The sequence below is a fragment of the Sycon ciliatum genome, chromosome 3 (assembly GCF_964019385.1).
Source record: "Sycon ciliatum chromosome 3, ocSycCili1.1, whole genome shotgun sequence".
Lineage (NCBI taxonomy): Eukaryota > Metazoa > Porifera > Calcarea > Leucosolenida > Sycettidae > Sycon > Sycon ciliatum.
In genome coordinates, this window is record NC_088645.1 from 25,584,995 (window position 1) to 25,598,243 (window position 13,249).

Sequence of the window (13,249 nt, forward strand, 5' to 3'; positions counted from 1 at the left end):
AAGGTGCATGCGAGCGATGAAAATTTCTACTTCTCCAAGCCGTAGGACCTGCTCACCAAGCGAGAGGAGATTCCAGGTGGCAAGGACTTCGAGATTTTCCACAATCGCGATGGAGCGGAGCTCCACTCCACTCATGTCAAAGTGCAGAAGGAGCCATCCATGAAATCTGCTATTGTATCGCCCCTGCCCAGTCTGCCAACTGTCCTGTAGCGACTTGTTGTCGTTTTGATACTAGTATACTGTACAATCATGACTTGTAACTTTATAAGTTGAACTCGGATGTTGTCCTTCTCCTATTTCACCATAACTACTTTTATAAGTGACAGTTTAGTAGTGCTATTCTGTGTGCAACATGGCTCAGTACACATAGAATGGAGTTTTAGTTTTCCTCTGTTTTTGTTCTTTTTCCGCCCGCCAGCGCGCATGCCTTTTCCGTAAAACTAAAATGATTTTACTACTCCTTGCTCACTGTACTAGTGCACTGTGTGGGATTGTGTATTTCCTCCTTGTAGCTGATGCAGATGTACCTGACTGCATTTTACTACTCCCTGGTCTACATGCATGAGTTGGATCCGCACTCCCGGGCGCCTCAATGCCCTCATTCTGGGCGCACTGTAGATCTACCACTGCCAGGCTTTTACCATGTTCACCGAGCTCAGAAGTCACTACTGTGCCGCGTAGTGGTCAGTGCGAGGAGCGTAAACGCAGAATCAGAATGTTTTGCAAGCAGAATGCGAAGCGGAATCAGCGATTGAAGCAGATGCCACTGACCCCCACGCGGGCCCGTTCACTGTCTGTTGTCTTGAGCAAGTAAAAGTAATAGTTTCCGATCCCGGCCCGGCCCAGTGTCGTGTCGAATAGTACAGTGCAGCATGACTGGCATACATCATTAGTCACTCAGACTCATTAGGCTCTAGCTCTGTGGCTGTTGCGAGTGTCGGGGACGTCGGAAGCTTCAACCATCAGTTGAGTTTCCTCGCCGCTATACCAGGCCTCTGCACATGGACGGAGATGTACGTAAATAGTTTCCACGAGAGGTAGACTCTACATGACAGTACTTCTGTTATACCATGCGAAACAGAAAGAGACTAAACTACCAATACAATCCATAATGATTATGTAATGGGATTGCTAGCATCGCTCAGCGGCTGCCATGTTCCGTGGTTGCACCGACGGACGAGCGGAACTGACGAGCAAAGAAACTAGTGCAAGAAGTTGGAATCCTTCCGGCATCTGCGAGCGCAAACGCACTCGACGTTCTCCGGAAGCGCCGCAGTCACAGTGTTCGCATACTTCAGCACCGGTAATATTGTCAGGTCAGTCTAGATATAGAGGAGATTTACTTCATGATAAATAGAATGTTGAAGCCAATTCCACGCAAGCTGCGGGGTTTACGGAGCCCAGGAAGTCGTGCAAACCCAGGTTTGTACGAGCGATCTGGTGTTCTTTTTTCTAACGGGCCCAAGTACCCCCCCCCCCCCCTAAACCGGGTCACTGCCCCGGCTGACCCAGCTCTGGAGCAGGCACTGGGGCAACCAGCGCTCGTAACCTCATATTCAAAGTCCCTTCGCCAGTGCCTACGTGCAGGGAGTAGAGCGCTGCTCAGCGAAATCCGAACTCGTGAATCACGGAGTTTGCGCCCTCCACCAGCTTCCATCCCAGTGTTCGCTGGTCTAGGTTTGTATAGAGCCCAGCCGGTGGCGTTTACTCGATTGATCGGATTTCATCGAGGAGCACTGCGTACATCCTGCATGAGGAACACAAGGGTGTTGATCAGGCATATGCGGATAATGCCGGCAGAAAAATTGGCAGAATTCGGTACTTTTTCGGGTAAGTTTCATGCATGTTTGGTATGTCACATTGTGGATAAAGAAATGCAGCAGAATTCGAGGAATTGCCCGCCATAAGGTTTGTATGGTTCTGCCAATTTCACTGCTTTTCGAGCAGAATCTGCCACCTTTTCGAGCATTATCCGCCAATGCCTAGTGTTGATCAGGGAGTAGTAAGTAGACCATCATGGATCCACAGCACCCTTCTTGCAGTAAACGTGCCTATGGCAACCATACACCGCTCCGTGTACGGGGCAAAGAGGCTCATACAATATTGGTACCCTGCTGACACAGACAGTATCATGGCATGCCCATACAACAACGGGTTGGAGGTTGCTATGTGTATACACTTCACTGGTTAGGTACTGAGGGCAAGGGAGCAAGTACCAGGTATCTTGCAGGAGAATGATGGAGCTTATGAGTACGGGTGCAAACGACTAGCTACACTGTATAATGTATATGCCTCGTGGGTTATAGGCCTCGCTGTGCAAAGTGGAGCATCCCGGTGAAAAGGGCTGGGTCTACGTGAGTGTGCGTGCGTGCGTGCGTGTATGTGTGTATGTGTGTGTGCGTGCGCACATGTGCCTGTTCGTGTGTGGCTACCCCAAAAGCAATGCTGGCGTATTGAACAAATAGCGGAGTGTGTTCAATAGAAGAAGAGGCCTCGAGTAGGTTGAATAGTGTCGCCTGTTGGCCTTGCCGGGGTTGGCGTTCCCATTGGCATACTTGGACGGCAGCGGCTGACGGTCGACATGAACGGGAAACTCAGAATGTACCAGCCAACCTGAAGACGGAACGTCTCCCTGAACAAACATTCGACAGCAATGGGAGAAGAACAGCTAGAGCTACATGCACATGTTACATTACATTGCGTGATGGCAGCGAAATATCCTACCCGTTGGCAGGTATGCCGGAAGAAAATCAGATTATGTGTAGTGAAGATTGGTGAAAACCCCATGTATCGGCCACAATGCAATGTGTGGTTCTGGCAATTCCGGCGAATGCTCTTCGAACAGAACATGCCGCACTTTTCCAGCGTGTGCCAAAAGGGTCGGCTGTGCCCATTGCCCGTGCTTGGTCGGGGATCCCTCCCCCCCCCCCCCCCACCCCACACACACACACGTCCTTCCAACCCAGGCCGTGAAACCCACCATGCAGGTGATGTCATGACGGTGTCACTGACAATGCAGCCCCCCCCCCCTCTCCTATTCCAGCCCAGGCTATGCCGCTATGGCCAATTTGGCCACACACATATGACGTCACGGTGATGTCATGGTGATGTAATGCTCTCACTGACCTTGCGGCGATGCATCGCGATCCCGGTGCACAGTGGCAGTGGCTGTGCAGACTCCACACCAGGCCCCCGGCCGGTGGCTGACAACGGTCACCGATCTGAAGCAGTGCCTTGCACACATCTCTGCCCCAGTGACGAGCGCAGCACGTGCTATCGCTGCAATCCCGGTCGGCCTTGCATCTGTGACAGAAAAAGAAGAAGAAAGACAGTCGAGTGTAAGTAGCACAACATGTACATGTGTGTCATATTTATATATAATGTGTCTTTGCTAGGATGACCCAGATGCTGGTTGCCTATCAAGGGGTTCACTGCATTGAAGGATGTGCAATCATGTACTCTTGGTATAAGCATTATATGAGCTAACGGGTCGTCCATAATTATCGATCTTTTACACGAAGAGAAAAAGTTTCGTTTATGGGTGGGTGGGTCAAGGGGAGTTTCGTTTTGAAAAAAATTAATATTGATATGTGAGACATCAATGCATTCTACCTGTCAAGTCAATCTATTTTTTTTGTGTGTGTGTGTGGGGGGGGGGGGGGTCCTAACTATTCTTACGTTTCGTGAAAATTATCGATAATACCGAATAGCCCCTAAGGGTAGTGAAGTGAACGTAGTGCAGCGTGAATTTGTTGTGGAACATAATTATATTGGAGGGGAGGGGGGGGGCATTCCGTCTTGTTTTAGATGCCTGGTTCAACTTGAAGAGAAACCGGGGGGGGCTATCTGGCCCGGGTTACGAAGTGTCTACGAGGCACAGTAGCAGATCTAGCCTATATGGGAGACCAGCATGCATGTGAGTTTCCGTAGTGTAGCGGTTATCACGTGTGCTTCACACGCACAAGGTCCTCGGTTCGAACCCGAGCGGAAACATTTTTTTTGCTTTTTGTCTACTTGGAGCCGACTCCTACCAACCTCAAACCTGGTAAAGCCTGTAGAGAAAAGTAGAGTAGAGAGTACCGTTTGAGGTGAAAGAAAATGAGCACATCTACCGGAATTGAGAAGTAGCTTCTGCCGAAACCTGACAGTACCTGGCATGCTTCAAACTTTCAGTGGAAGCATCACATCCACCCCGCAAACAAGCGGCATATCTGTATAGCATTTCCAGAACTCGTCATCCCCCTCCCCCTCTCACCTTGAACCCAGTCGTCCTGGCTTGATCGGCAGCTGACACACGCCGTAGCGGCACTCCATCCCCTTGCAGCAGGTGCGCGTTGCCCGGCACATCTTGCGCTCGCGAATGCACACCTTACACGTGCCGTAGTGCTTGTCGCAGAATACCTTGCCGGGGCGGCCGCACTCCGAATCCACCTTACACATAGGCCTCTGCAGGGCACAGCCAGGACATGTACACAAGATTAGGAATGCTGGCTTGTCCACTAGCCCAGGAATGGTCCAGAATATCCAAGTATTTCAACTACTAGTATGAGGCCAAGATGGAAAACCGTCAACAATGGATGCCATGGTGGTGCTTTTTCTGTTATCTTTATCCACAAATGCTGGTACGGTCAAAGTTCAAATCATACGGTGTTTTCTTCTCGTTTCAGTCAAGTGCAGCGGCTGAGCCAAGCACCTTTTTTTTACATGCGCGCCAAAAAATAATAATGTGAAATCACGGTATGGAGGTATGGACTGACCTTAGGCGCTCTTGTAGTAAGTTGTCTGATGATAGGCCTGGGAGTTGCAAATGTTGTGCTTTGTTCCTGACAGCACACACAGAATGACAGACACACACAGAGTGACAGACACACACACACACAGAGTGACACACACACACACACACACACACACACACACACACACACACACACACACACACACACACACATAGTATTGATCACAACCGCAGAGCTAGCAATGTGCAACCAAGAAATGCACACATTGGATTCACTAGTATTACTTTTCAATGATCAGTTGTAAGGTGAAGATGCTATTGTCTGCAAAGTGCAAGTCTTGTGTATTATTCAAATCGACTTTTCACCCCACAATGATTATAAATTTTGTTGTCAGATGACCAACAGCATCACCATGTTACCTGACGATAGTACAGAGTGTCAACAAACCAGCCATACGTGCCTCATGGTTGTACTCAGGTGTGTTGTTAGGTGATAGTTGCATGCTGGTGGAGTGAAGTATTACCTTCTCCCGGACCACAGACCAATAGTACTGTATGGCAGGACATTTTCGGACGGAAATATTTTCGGACAAAGCCAAATTTCGACCTTTCGTACGGATTTTATTTTCGTACAGTGCTGCATGCTGAATACATGTGTTCGCAAGGAGCATGCATGTATAGTGTACATAATTTCACATGAACAAATTTTAGTACGGAATTAATTTTAGTACAAAAGAGGCCGTGTACGAAATCGTACGAAAATAAATTCCGTCCGAAAATTTACTGCTATACAGTATGCTGGAAAATGATGACTACAGTAGTACCATTGTTATGGTTTGCCGGGGCACATGAGTAACGATGAAGTCTGAGACCATTGGTCGGAGGAGTTACTTCTGCCCCGCTCCCACTTCCATCCAATATGCCACCGCCCCTGCTGTGCAGCATCTGATGGCTCTGTGGTATTCATTATTTTAAAAAATGGCAAATCAAGACAGCGTGGCACCTACCATCATTTCTGTTGCGGCTTCAGTGCCTTCTGACGCAATGGTAGGATTCGCCTGTGCTTGCACGGGACGGAGAAGGCAGACAAACAGATACATGTAATTGTACTCTTCCCGTATGCCACGTGATTGTCGCCTTGGAGTCGACCAATGACAGATCAAATTGCGCGGGCTGGAAAGCGGGGTCTTGCCTGCTCAAATGTGATGGAACAGGCAGGAACAGAATCCACTGCGTTCATTGGCTCACGAATTTGGCTTGGGTGCACACGGGAAACATGTTCCAGTCACTCATACTCGACCAGTACCGCTGTTCATCCAGCCCTTGCCGCTATCGCGACGCGGGCTGGATTCCGCGGTACTGCCCTCGCACTCGTGTAGGAACCTGTACTTCCTACATGGTTATTGTGTTTGGTATGGTAAGGCACCAGTTTAACCAATACACTGAGTCAATGTGTGACATTCTGGGATCCTCTTTTAAAAACAGATCGGTCACCGAATATGCACTTTGAGCTGGATTTACCAAGCACAGGGGCACAGTGTAATCGGAAAGGTGACCTATATGTAGAACCGTACACCACACCATACAATACCACCCACACTGAGTCTTACATCTGTATTGCTCTCCTCTCCAAACAGCAAATTGTCGTTCACTTCAGCCGGGAAATCTTCGTTTACCTAGGGATCACAGCAGATGGAATGCGGTCTCTTAGGACGGTGGATTCTATTCAATAAGAAAGCCAACTGCGTCCTGGTTCTAATTCCAATGTATAATGCCATTCAACTTTTTGCCAAGATCGCATAGCTTTATTATAATTATGTGTGCAACTGTAATGGATGGGGTCGTCAGCAGATAGGTGGAGAGAAGAATCTCTACTTTGTAACCAAGGTACTGGAGCTCAATGCCGCGAAGGCAGAGCGCGTATTCCACCGACCAACTACGAGTGCGTTCGATTATGCCCGGGATTCGATTCATGAATCGATTCATGAATTGATTTGCTATTCACATCACCCCATGTGAATAGGGTGAATTTGTGGATTCCGAATCGATTTCCGGGCTCAATGACATGAAATTCCATTCATGAATCGATTCAAGTGCGTAATCGAACGCAACCGTCTGAGTCTCATGCTATGCAATCCTCAGATACCTGTGATGATTACATAACATGAAACTCAGAGTTGCAATAAACCAGTCTTGTCACGTGACCTTGTTGTTCTGTGTAACTAAGGTACTGTATACCATGGTATACCCCAAGGGCCAAGGTCAACCGACTGGAACAGGATACGGGGGGGGGGGGGGGGGGGGGCGGGAGGGGTCCTCAATAAACCTAACTTTTATGAATGATGAAAAAGGGGCTGCTTGTGACTTGTTGCATCAAAGTGTTGTGAATCCTATCCCTGTACCGTCATAATTATAATAGCCATCTTCGTATCTTCTCCTATATCCCTGATGACGCCCTCCTGGGTGAACATTTGGAAAAAAGTCGTTGTACGTGGTGTATTCGATTAGTATGTGGATCAGTTGTACATGTACAGTTATAATACAGTGCTGTGCTGGAATTTACAGGATGATCTCTGCTACTCACCCCGATAACTGCGGCGCTGAGAACGTTTCCATTTGCAGTACTTGCAGCCAGCAAGGCTGCCACTACCAGACGCAGCATCATCCTCGAATCTGCAGGCACCGTTGATCATGCAGCAGAAGATCCACCATAGCAGAATCGTACATGAGACATACAGCGATACTACCGCACTGACACACCAGTGGATATACGACATCAAATTATGCAGCAATCCTGGCTGGTGGTAGTTGTGGGTTCCACGCCTACAATACATGTATCACACACCATAATGTGGGCCTTGCTTACCTGTTTCGACTCCCGCACGTCGTCCTCTACGAATTCCTTCCTTGCGTCCAGCTAAGAACGACTGCTCCGAGCGTTGATCGTCGAAGAGAAGCGAAGGACTTCACCGCAGTAAAAGAGCGCTCGAAGCAGGCTTATAAGCCTAGCTAGCCAACACACTTCACGGACTAGCAATAGTTCGTTTCAGTAAGTTTCCTTGGCAAAAGCCCCGAATGGCCCTTGATACCTCGTTGATTCAATGGCAACATACAGCCTTTCTGTTACATCTGCCCGTCGCTACTCGACCACGAATCATGCTTCTGTGGCCGTCCACTATGGTATGGAATGACCTGTGTGCTTTCAGTGGAGCGATGCTAACGAGATGTCAGTGTCTGAGCGAGGGCACTGCACTGACAGGCATTGGATGGCCTCTGGACACGCTCTGCGCTAGACGAGACCCATTAGTTTGGCATCGCTGTCACCAAGCTGCTGTCCATGTGAACCTGAACTTTGGCTGAAGGCACATTTTTCTGATCTGAAGTCCCGTCCGAGCTCAGAGTGATATCGAGTCCGTGACCACGTTGTGAGCTGCTGCCTTGTGTGCACCCATCGCGTTGGTTTCAGAGGTAGAAGAGGCCAACCTGTAGGGGCTGCTATCGTCGCGTCTATCGCTGGTGTCTTCAGACCCTGTTGGGGAAGCAGACATGACGCTTGAGCCAGATGGTGGCCACGAATCAGGAGGACGAACAGTGGTGACTTGTCCTGGCTTTGCACATGTTGCATGACACAAGGAGCCAGTCTGGACAGTTCTATAACAACGCCGGAACGTCGTCAGGCACATTCTCATTGACATGACATCGCTTGTTTTCTGATCCCAGAGGGCCTATGAAGAATGATGGGACCAGGATCGATATGAGGACTGTACCATTATACTGTACTCGGTAGACTGGGTAGACTAGCAAAAGTCGCAGTCCAAATGCCCATACCCAGGACAGGTATATTGTAGTTCGATAAGGGTTGCGAAGTCCAATTGGGGAAATGCCAGCATGTACGAGGTAGATCAGTACTTAGCCTGTCTCCAGGTTATTAATTTTATTATTCTCCTGACAGTCAACCTTGCTAATAGGGACCCTCGAACGTTCATGGGAAAACGTTCAAAGGTGCCGTTATTCGAGAGCTATTGTCTACACGAGGACGCTATTCACGAGGTTTATTAATTATTACACATGTACATGTGTGTCGAATCTCCATTGTTTCGTGGTTGAACCAAAACCTGGTGCCAGAATCCCGTCGTGCGTGCGTCGCAACAACGGGGCTATAGATAATAATAAGAAAGGAAGAACAAAATGTTACGAGCTTAGAAGTAGCGACTTTGGCAGTGATGAAGTAGTTGTTTCAGCGTTTTGTCTGGAAAAGCGGTGAATCGATGTATGAGGCATGTCAAGTTTCGGCTCCAGGATGTTCCGCTTGGAGTGCAGTTTAGCGGCAGGCAATGCAAGATCACTACCCATCGACCGTGACAACTAACTTGTCAAGTCAGTTATACTTATAGTTGACTCGTAAGAACTGCAGCTTTTAGATAAAAATCAATCAAGAAAGAAAGAAAGAAAAAAGTGAACGTAGATCTGCAGATCTGGCGCCACCGGTCATTGCATGCTCTGCATGTACACGTACATGACATTCCTCCTTTTGTGGCCTCATCAAAGGCATAGACAGCTTCCCAGTGCTCAGCGAGCATGGTGAGATAGTCTAGCCTTGTTGTCGCACTCGCCAACTGTAAGTAATAGTTACATGATCTGGTTACTTTGGTTACTTTGATCTGGTTACTTTGGTTACTTTGATCTGGTTACTTTGGTTACTTTGATCTGGTTACTAGTACAGTACCCGGATACGTTCGGCAAGTCCTGGCAACAGGCACACGATACATGCAGTTTCATCATAAAAAGATAAAAACCTTTTGTAAACAAACCGTGCCCAGCTACATCAAAGGGACCACACCTTGCGGAATCTGGCACTCGGGACACGTGCAAACGTTACGTGTAGGACATGCGGAAGGGCTGGCCGCATAGCAAAACAACTCAACTGTGCACGGCGGCGCCACACGAAGAAAGCACCCGAGAAAAGAGAAAAAGAACCCGTACAACTTTCCTTAAAGGGGAAGTGCATCGATTTTTCAAGTAGGGCTCAGATGAAAGACAATTGGATATCGGTTCCGATGGTATATCTCTCGCTTGCGTACGGCAAGGGAAACTTGCCATATCGCCGATTTCCCGATCCCGTTTCCATGGCGACTACAGGTGATGACGCACATTCTGCTTAGCTCCGTGAGAGAGAAGGTCGATCACTGCAGAATTGTGTCATTTTCAGTTGTCTTCTTGCATTCACGAAGTGAAAGAAGTACTGTGTTCAATGCTGTTAGTGCCGTGAACTGTTTATCAGTAGTCCTCTCCGTTGTGTACTGGGACGTGACACTGACAGGGGAAAGCTGGAGTGCGGAGACGTTAGCTGGCAAGCGAAAATCGTGACGAACCAAGTGCTGAAATCTTGGTTGGGACAAATCAAACGTTCAGCATTTACCTCAACCAAGGACCATGCCGTTTGCTCTTTCCACTTCCTGAAGATGGATGCGCTGCCTGTTGGAGACTCTCCTATCTCTCGTAACATCTTCTGAAGCCAGGTGAGACGACGAGTAGCGGAGATTAGCGAACGAAATAATGTCGTATGTTTTGAAATTTTTGCTGAACATATCTCAGGAGAGATGGCATGTATGAACTTAGTCCATGTGAACTCAATCAGCCCATGAACTAACCCATGAACAAATGCTTTCCTTGCAGACGTGCATGAGTCTATCCAATCTACACGTAGAGATCATTCCATGCCCTCAGTGAATGGCCCATTTATATATTATTTGTCCATACACTTCATCTGCATGTTGTCTCTATGGAAAAGGGTATTGTTCATTTCATATGAAGAAGTTCGGGCAATAGATGCTTTCCTCTGGTACAATTCTGTTGACCTGATGTTCTTTCTAGCTTCATGGGTAGCTTAGGTGAGGTACCATCACCATCATGTTTACATGAGGATCAAACACTGCACCGTTCTTTGTTGTGACATGACGTAAGTTATTGTAAGTGCTTGCAGACTCCATACGTTCCAGCAACACCTAGCATGGTTTCCCGTGAACGTTGTGGGTGAACAAATTCCTGTCCAACATATTTATACAGACATGCCAGCACACACCATGCACCATACACCATACACACACTTGCCCTGCCCTGTCGAGTCACTGCCACGTGGGCCCGGAGGGGCAGTGGAGAGAGAATGGGAGAACGCCGCCCCATGGCACCCGGGACACAAAAACAAGAGTTTGTCTATGTAGGGAGCAACACACATACATACATACACCACACACACACACACACACACACACACACACACACACACACACACACACACACACACACACACAAAATGAGAGTTCGGGTCATCTGCCACGAGACTGACGTACGGCCGCGGAGAGCTTTAGCAGCGGTGTCTATTCCTGCCCTGGACCGAACGGAAGCAGCGGTCGCAGGACACACAGTATTCACCACAACACGGCTCCACTGTCGTTGGGGGCTGAGCCACACACTTGTGACAGGCAAGAACGCCATAGCTAAGAAAGCAACGGCCACAGCGATCACACTGGCATGCTCCACGCTGCTCCTGCACACACTCTCTCTCGCTCACACACACACACACACGCACACACACACACACACACACAACACACACCGTGACGCGTGCGCACATACTGCAAGAAAGAAAGAGAGCATGAGTGTCAGATTCTTGCATAGGAAGTGTTTATCAGCACACACTTATACATGCACATGCAGGCACTCAACGACCAACTATGCACCATGCCGTATGTTCGTCAAACATAAGATTGCAATACCAAAGAACAACATAAACAAGATCACTTACTTCGTTCTCCTCCAAGTGTGTCCTCCCCAGCCAGGCCGTCTCCTGCATTTCCCTAGGCGGAATGTAGCCTACGAAATGGTTTCTCTAGACTAGGAGAAGATGCTTGGTATTCGCCATCTCTCCTGAGAAATCAGCAAAAATTTCAAAAAATACGACATTATTTCGTTCGCTAATCTCCGCTACTCGTCGTCTCACCTGGCTTCAGAAGATGTTACGAGAGATAGGAGAGTCTCCAGCAGGCAGCGCATTCATCTTCAGGAAGTGGAAAGAGCAAACGGCATGGTCCTTGGTTGAGGTAAATGCTGAACGTTTGATTTGTCCCAACCAAGATTTCAGCACTTGGTTCGTCACGATTTTCGCTTGCCAGCTAACGTCTCCGCACTCCAGCTTTCCCCTGTCGGTGTCACGTCCCAGTACACAACGGAGAGGACTACTGATAAACAGTTCACGGCACTAACAGCATTGAACACAGTACTTCTTTCACTTCGTGAATACAAGAAGACAACTGAAAATGACACAATTCTGCAGTGATCGACCTTCTCTCTCACGGAGCTAAGCAGAATGTGCGTCATCACCTGTAGTCGCCATGGAAACGGGATCGGGAAATCGGCGATATGGCAAGTTTCCCTTGCCGTACGCAAGCGAGAGATATACCATCGGAACCGATATCCAATTGTCTTTCATCTGAGCCCTACTTGAAAAATCGATGCACTTCCCCTTTAAAACCAGACCAGCAAGAGTACATAACCCTTTTTATGTACTCTTGGTAATACCGACTGCGATACAGCAGAACAGAACCAGGATCCCCTCAACACAGCCGACCGTGTGTACAACCGTCCCAGAACGACAACGAAGAACATCTCCAAGAGCACGCAAAGGAGTCCCAGCATGATGCCCCTACTACTACCCCACTACAGAATCGAGCACCACCAAACCAGAAACCACCTCTACTGCTCTAGCTCTAGCTCTGGCCACGCACTCAGCTGGCGAGAAATCAAGTGTCCACAGTTACACTGTGTCACCAGCCCCTAGTCACATGAGTAACACAAACGGGCAAGCCAAGGCAAGTATTTAAGGCAATCAGAACCGTAAAACAAAACAGGTTGGACTGAGCAGGAGAACTATCACCGGGCTAGGAAGTTGCCCTAGGCAGCGAACCGCGAACAATGATGACTCAAAGCCCTGCATGGATGGCAGCTACACCATCGCTCAGTGGCTAGAGCATCGCTGGCCTCAAGGGAAGGTCCCTTGATCCAGTCCTGGCGGTGACAGTCAATTTTTTCGTCAGACTTTTCCCTTTTCCATTCCCTCAATCAGTGAACAAAATGGGTGGGTCACTAGCGATCTGGCAGAGGCAAGAACTGCCAGCCAGAATGCGTGTGCGGTTGGTAGCTCATGGCGGATGACACCAGCAGAAACATCGGAATTTGGTATTTTTCTGGTACACGTACGTTTCATGCATGTTTGGTATGTGGACAAAGAAATAAGGCAGAACTCGAGGAAATGCCCGCCATAAGGTTTGTATGGTTCTGCCAATTTCACTGCTTTTCGAGCAGAATCTGCCAATTTTTCGAGCATTGTCCGCCAAGGGCTAGCGGTTGGTCAAGCAGACTATTGCGCGTCTCCCAACAAAATGCTTCATGAGCGGTACATGTGTACCGTGAGTATCGTTACGAGTATTGACTGACTCACTCGAAGCAGATAGTAAC

At 48.4% G+C, this 13,249-nt stretch overlaps 1 protein-coding gene and 1 non-coding gene across 2 annotated transcripts; one reads left to right on the forward strand and one right to left on the reverse strand.

Annotated features, from left to right (window-relative positions):
• Positions 1–2,155: 2,155 nt before the first annotated feature.
• On the reverse strand, positions 2,156–7,836 carry LOC135811903 (dickkopf-related protein 3-like). The gene is made up of 8 exons (XM_065325146.1): positions 7,602–7,836; positions 7,320–7,408; positions 6,346–6,411; positions 5,743–5,793; positions 4,758–4,823; positions 4,256–4,446; positions 3,127–3,303; positions 2,156–2,632 (listed from the first exon to the last, which is right to left on the reverse strand). The coding sequence occupies exons 2-8, from the start codon at positions 7,398–7,400 to the stop codon at positions 2,476–2,478; spliced, it is 789 nt and encodes a 262-aa protein (XP_065181218.1). The 5' UTR covers positions 7,401–7,408; positions 7,602–7,836; the 3' UTR covers positions 2,156–2,475.
• Trnav-cac (transfer RNA valine (anticodon CAC)) lies at positions 3,921–3,993 on the forward strand. The gene has a single exon. It is a non-coding gene; the product is annotated as a tRNA-Val (tRNA).
• Positions 7,837–13,249: the final 5,413 nt, after the last annotated feature.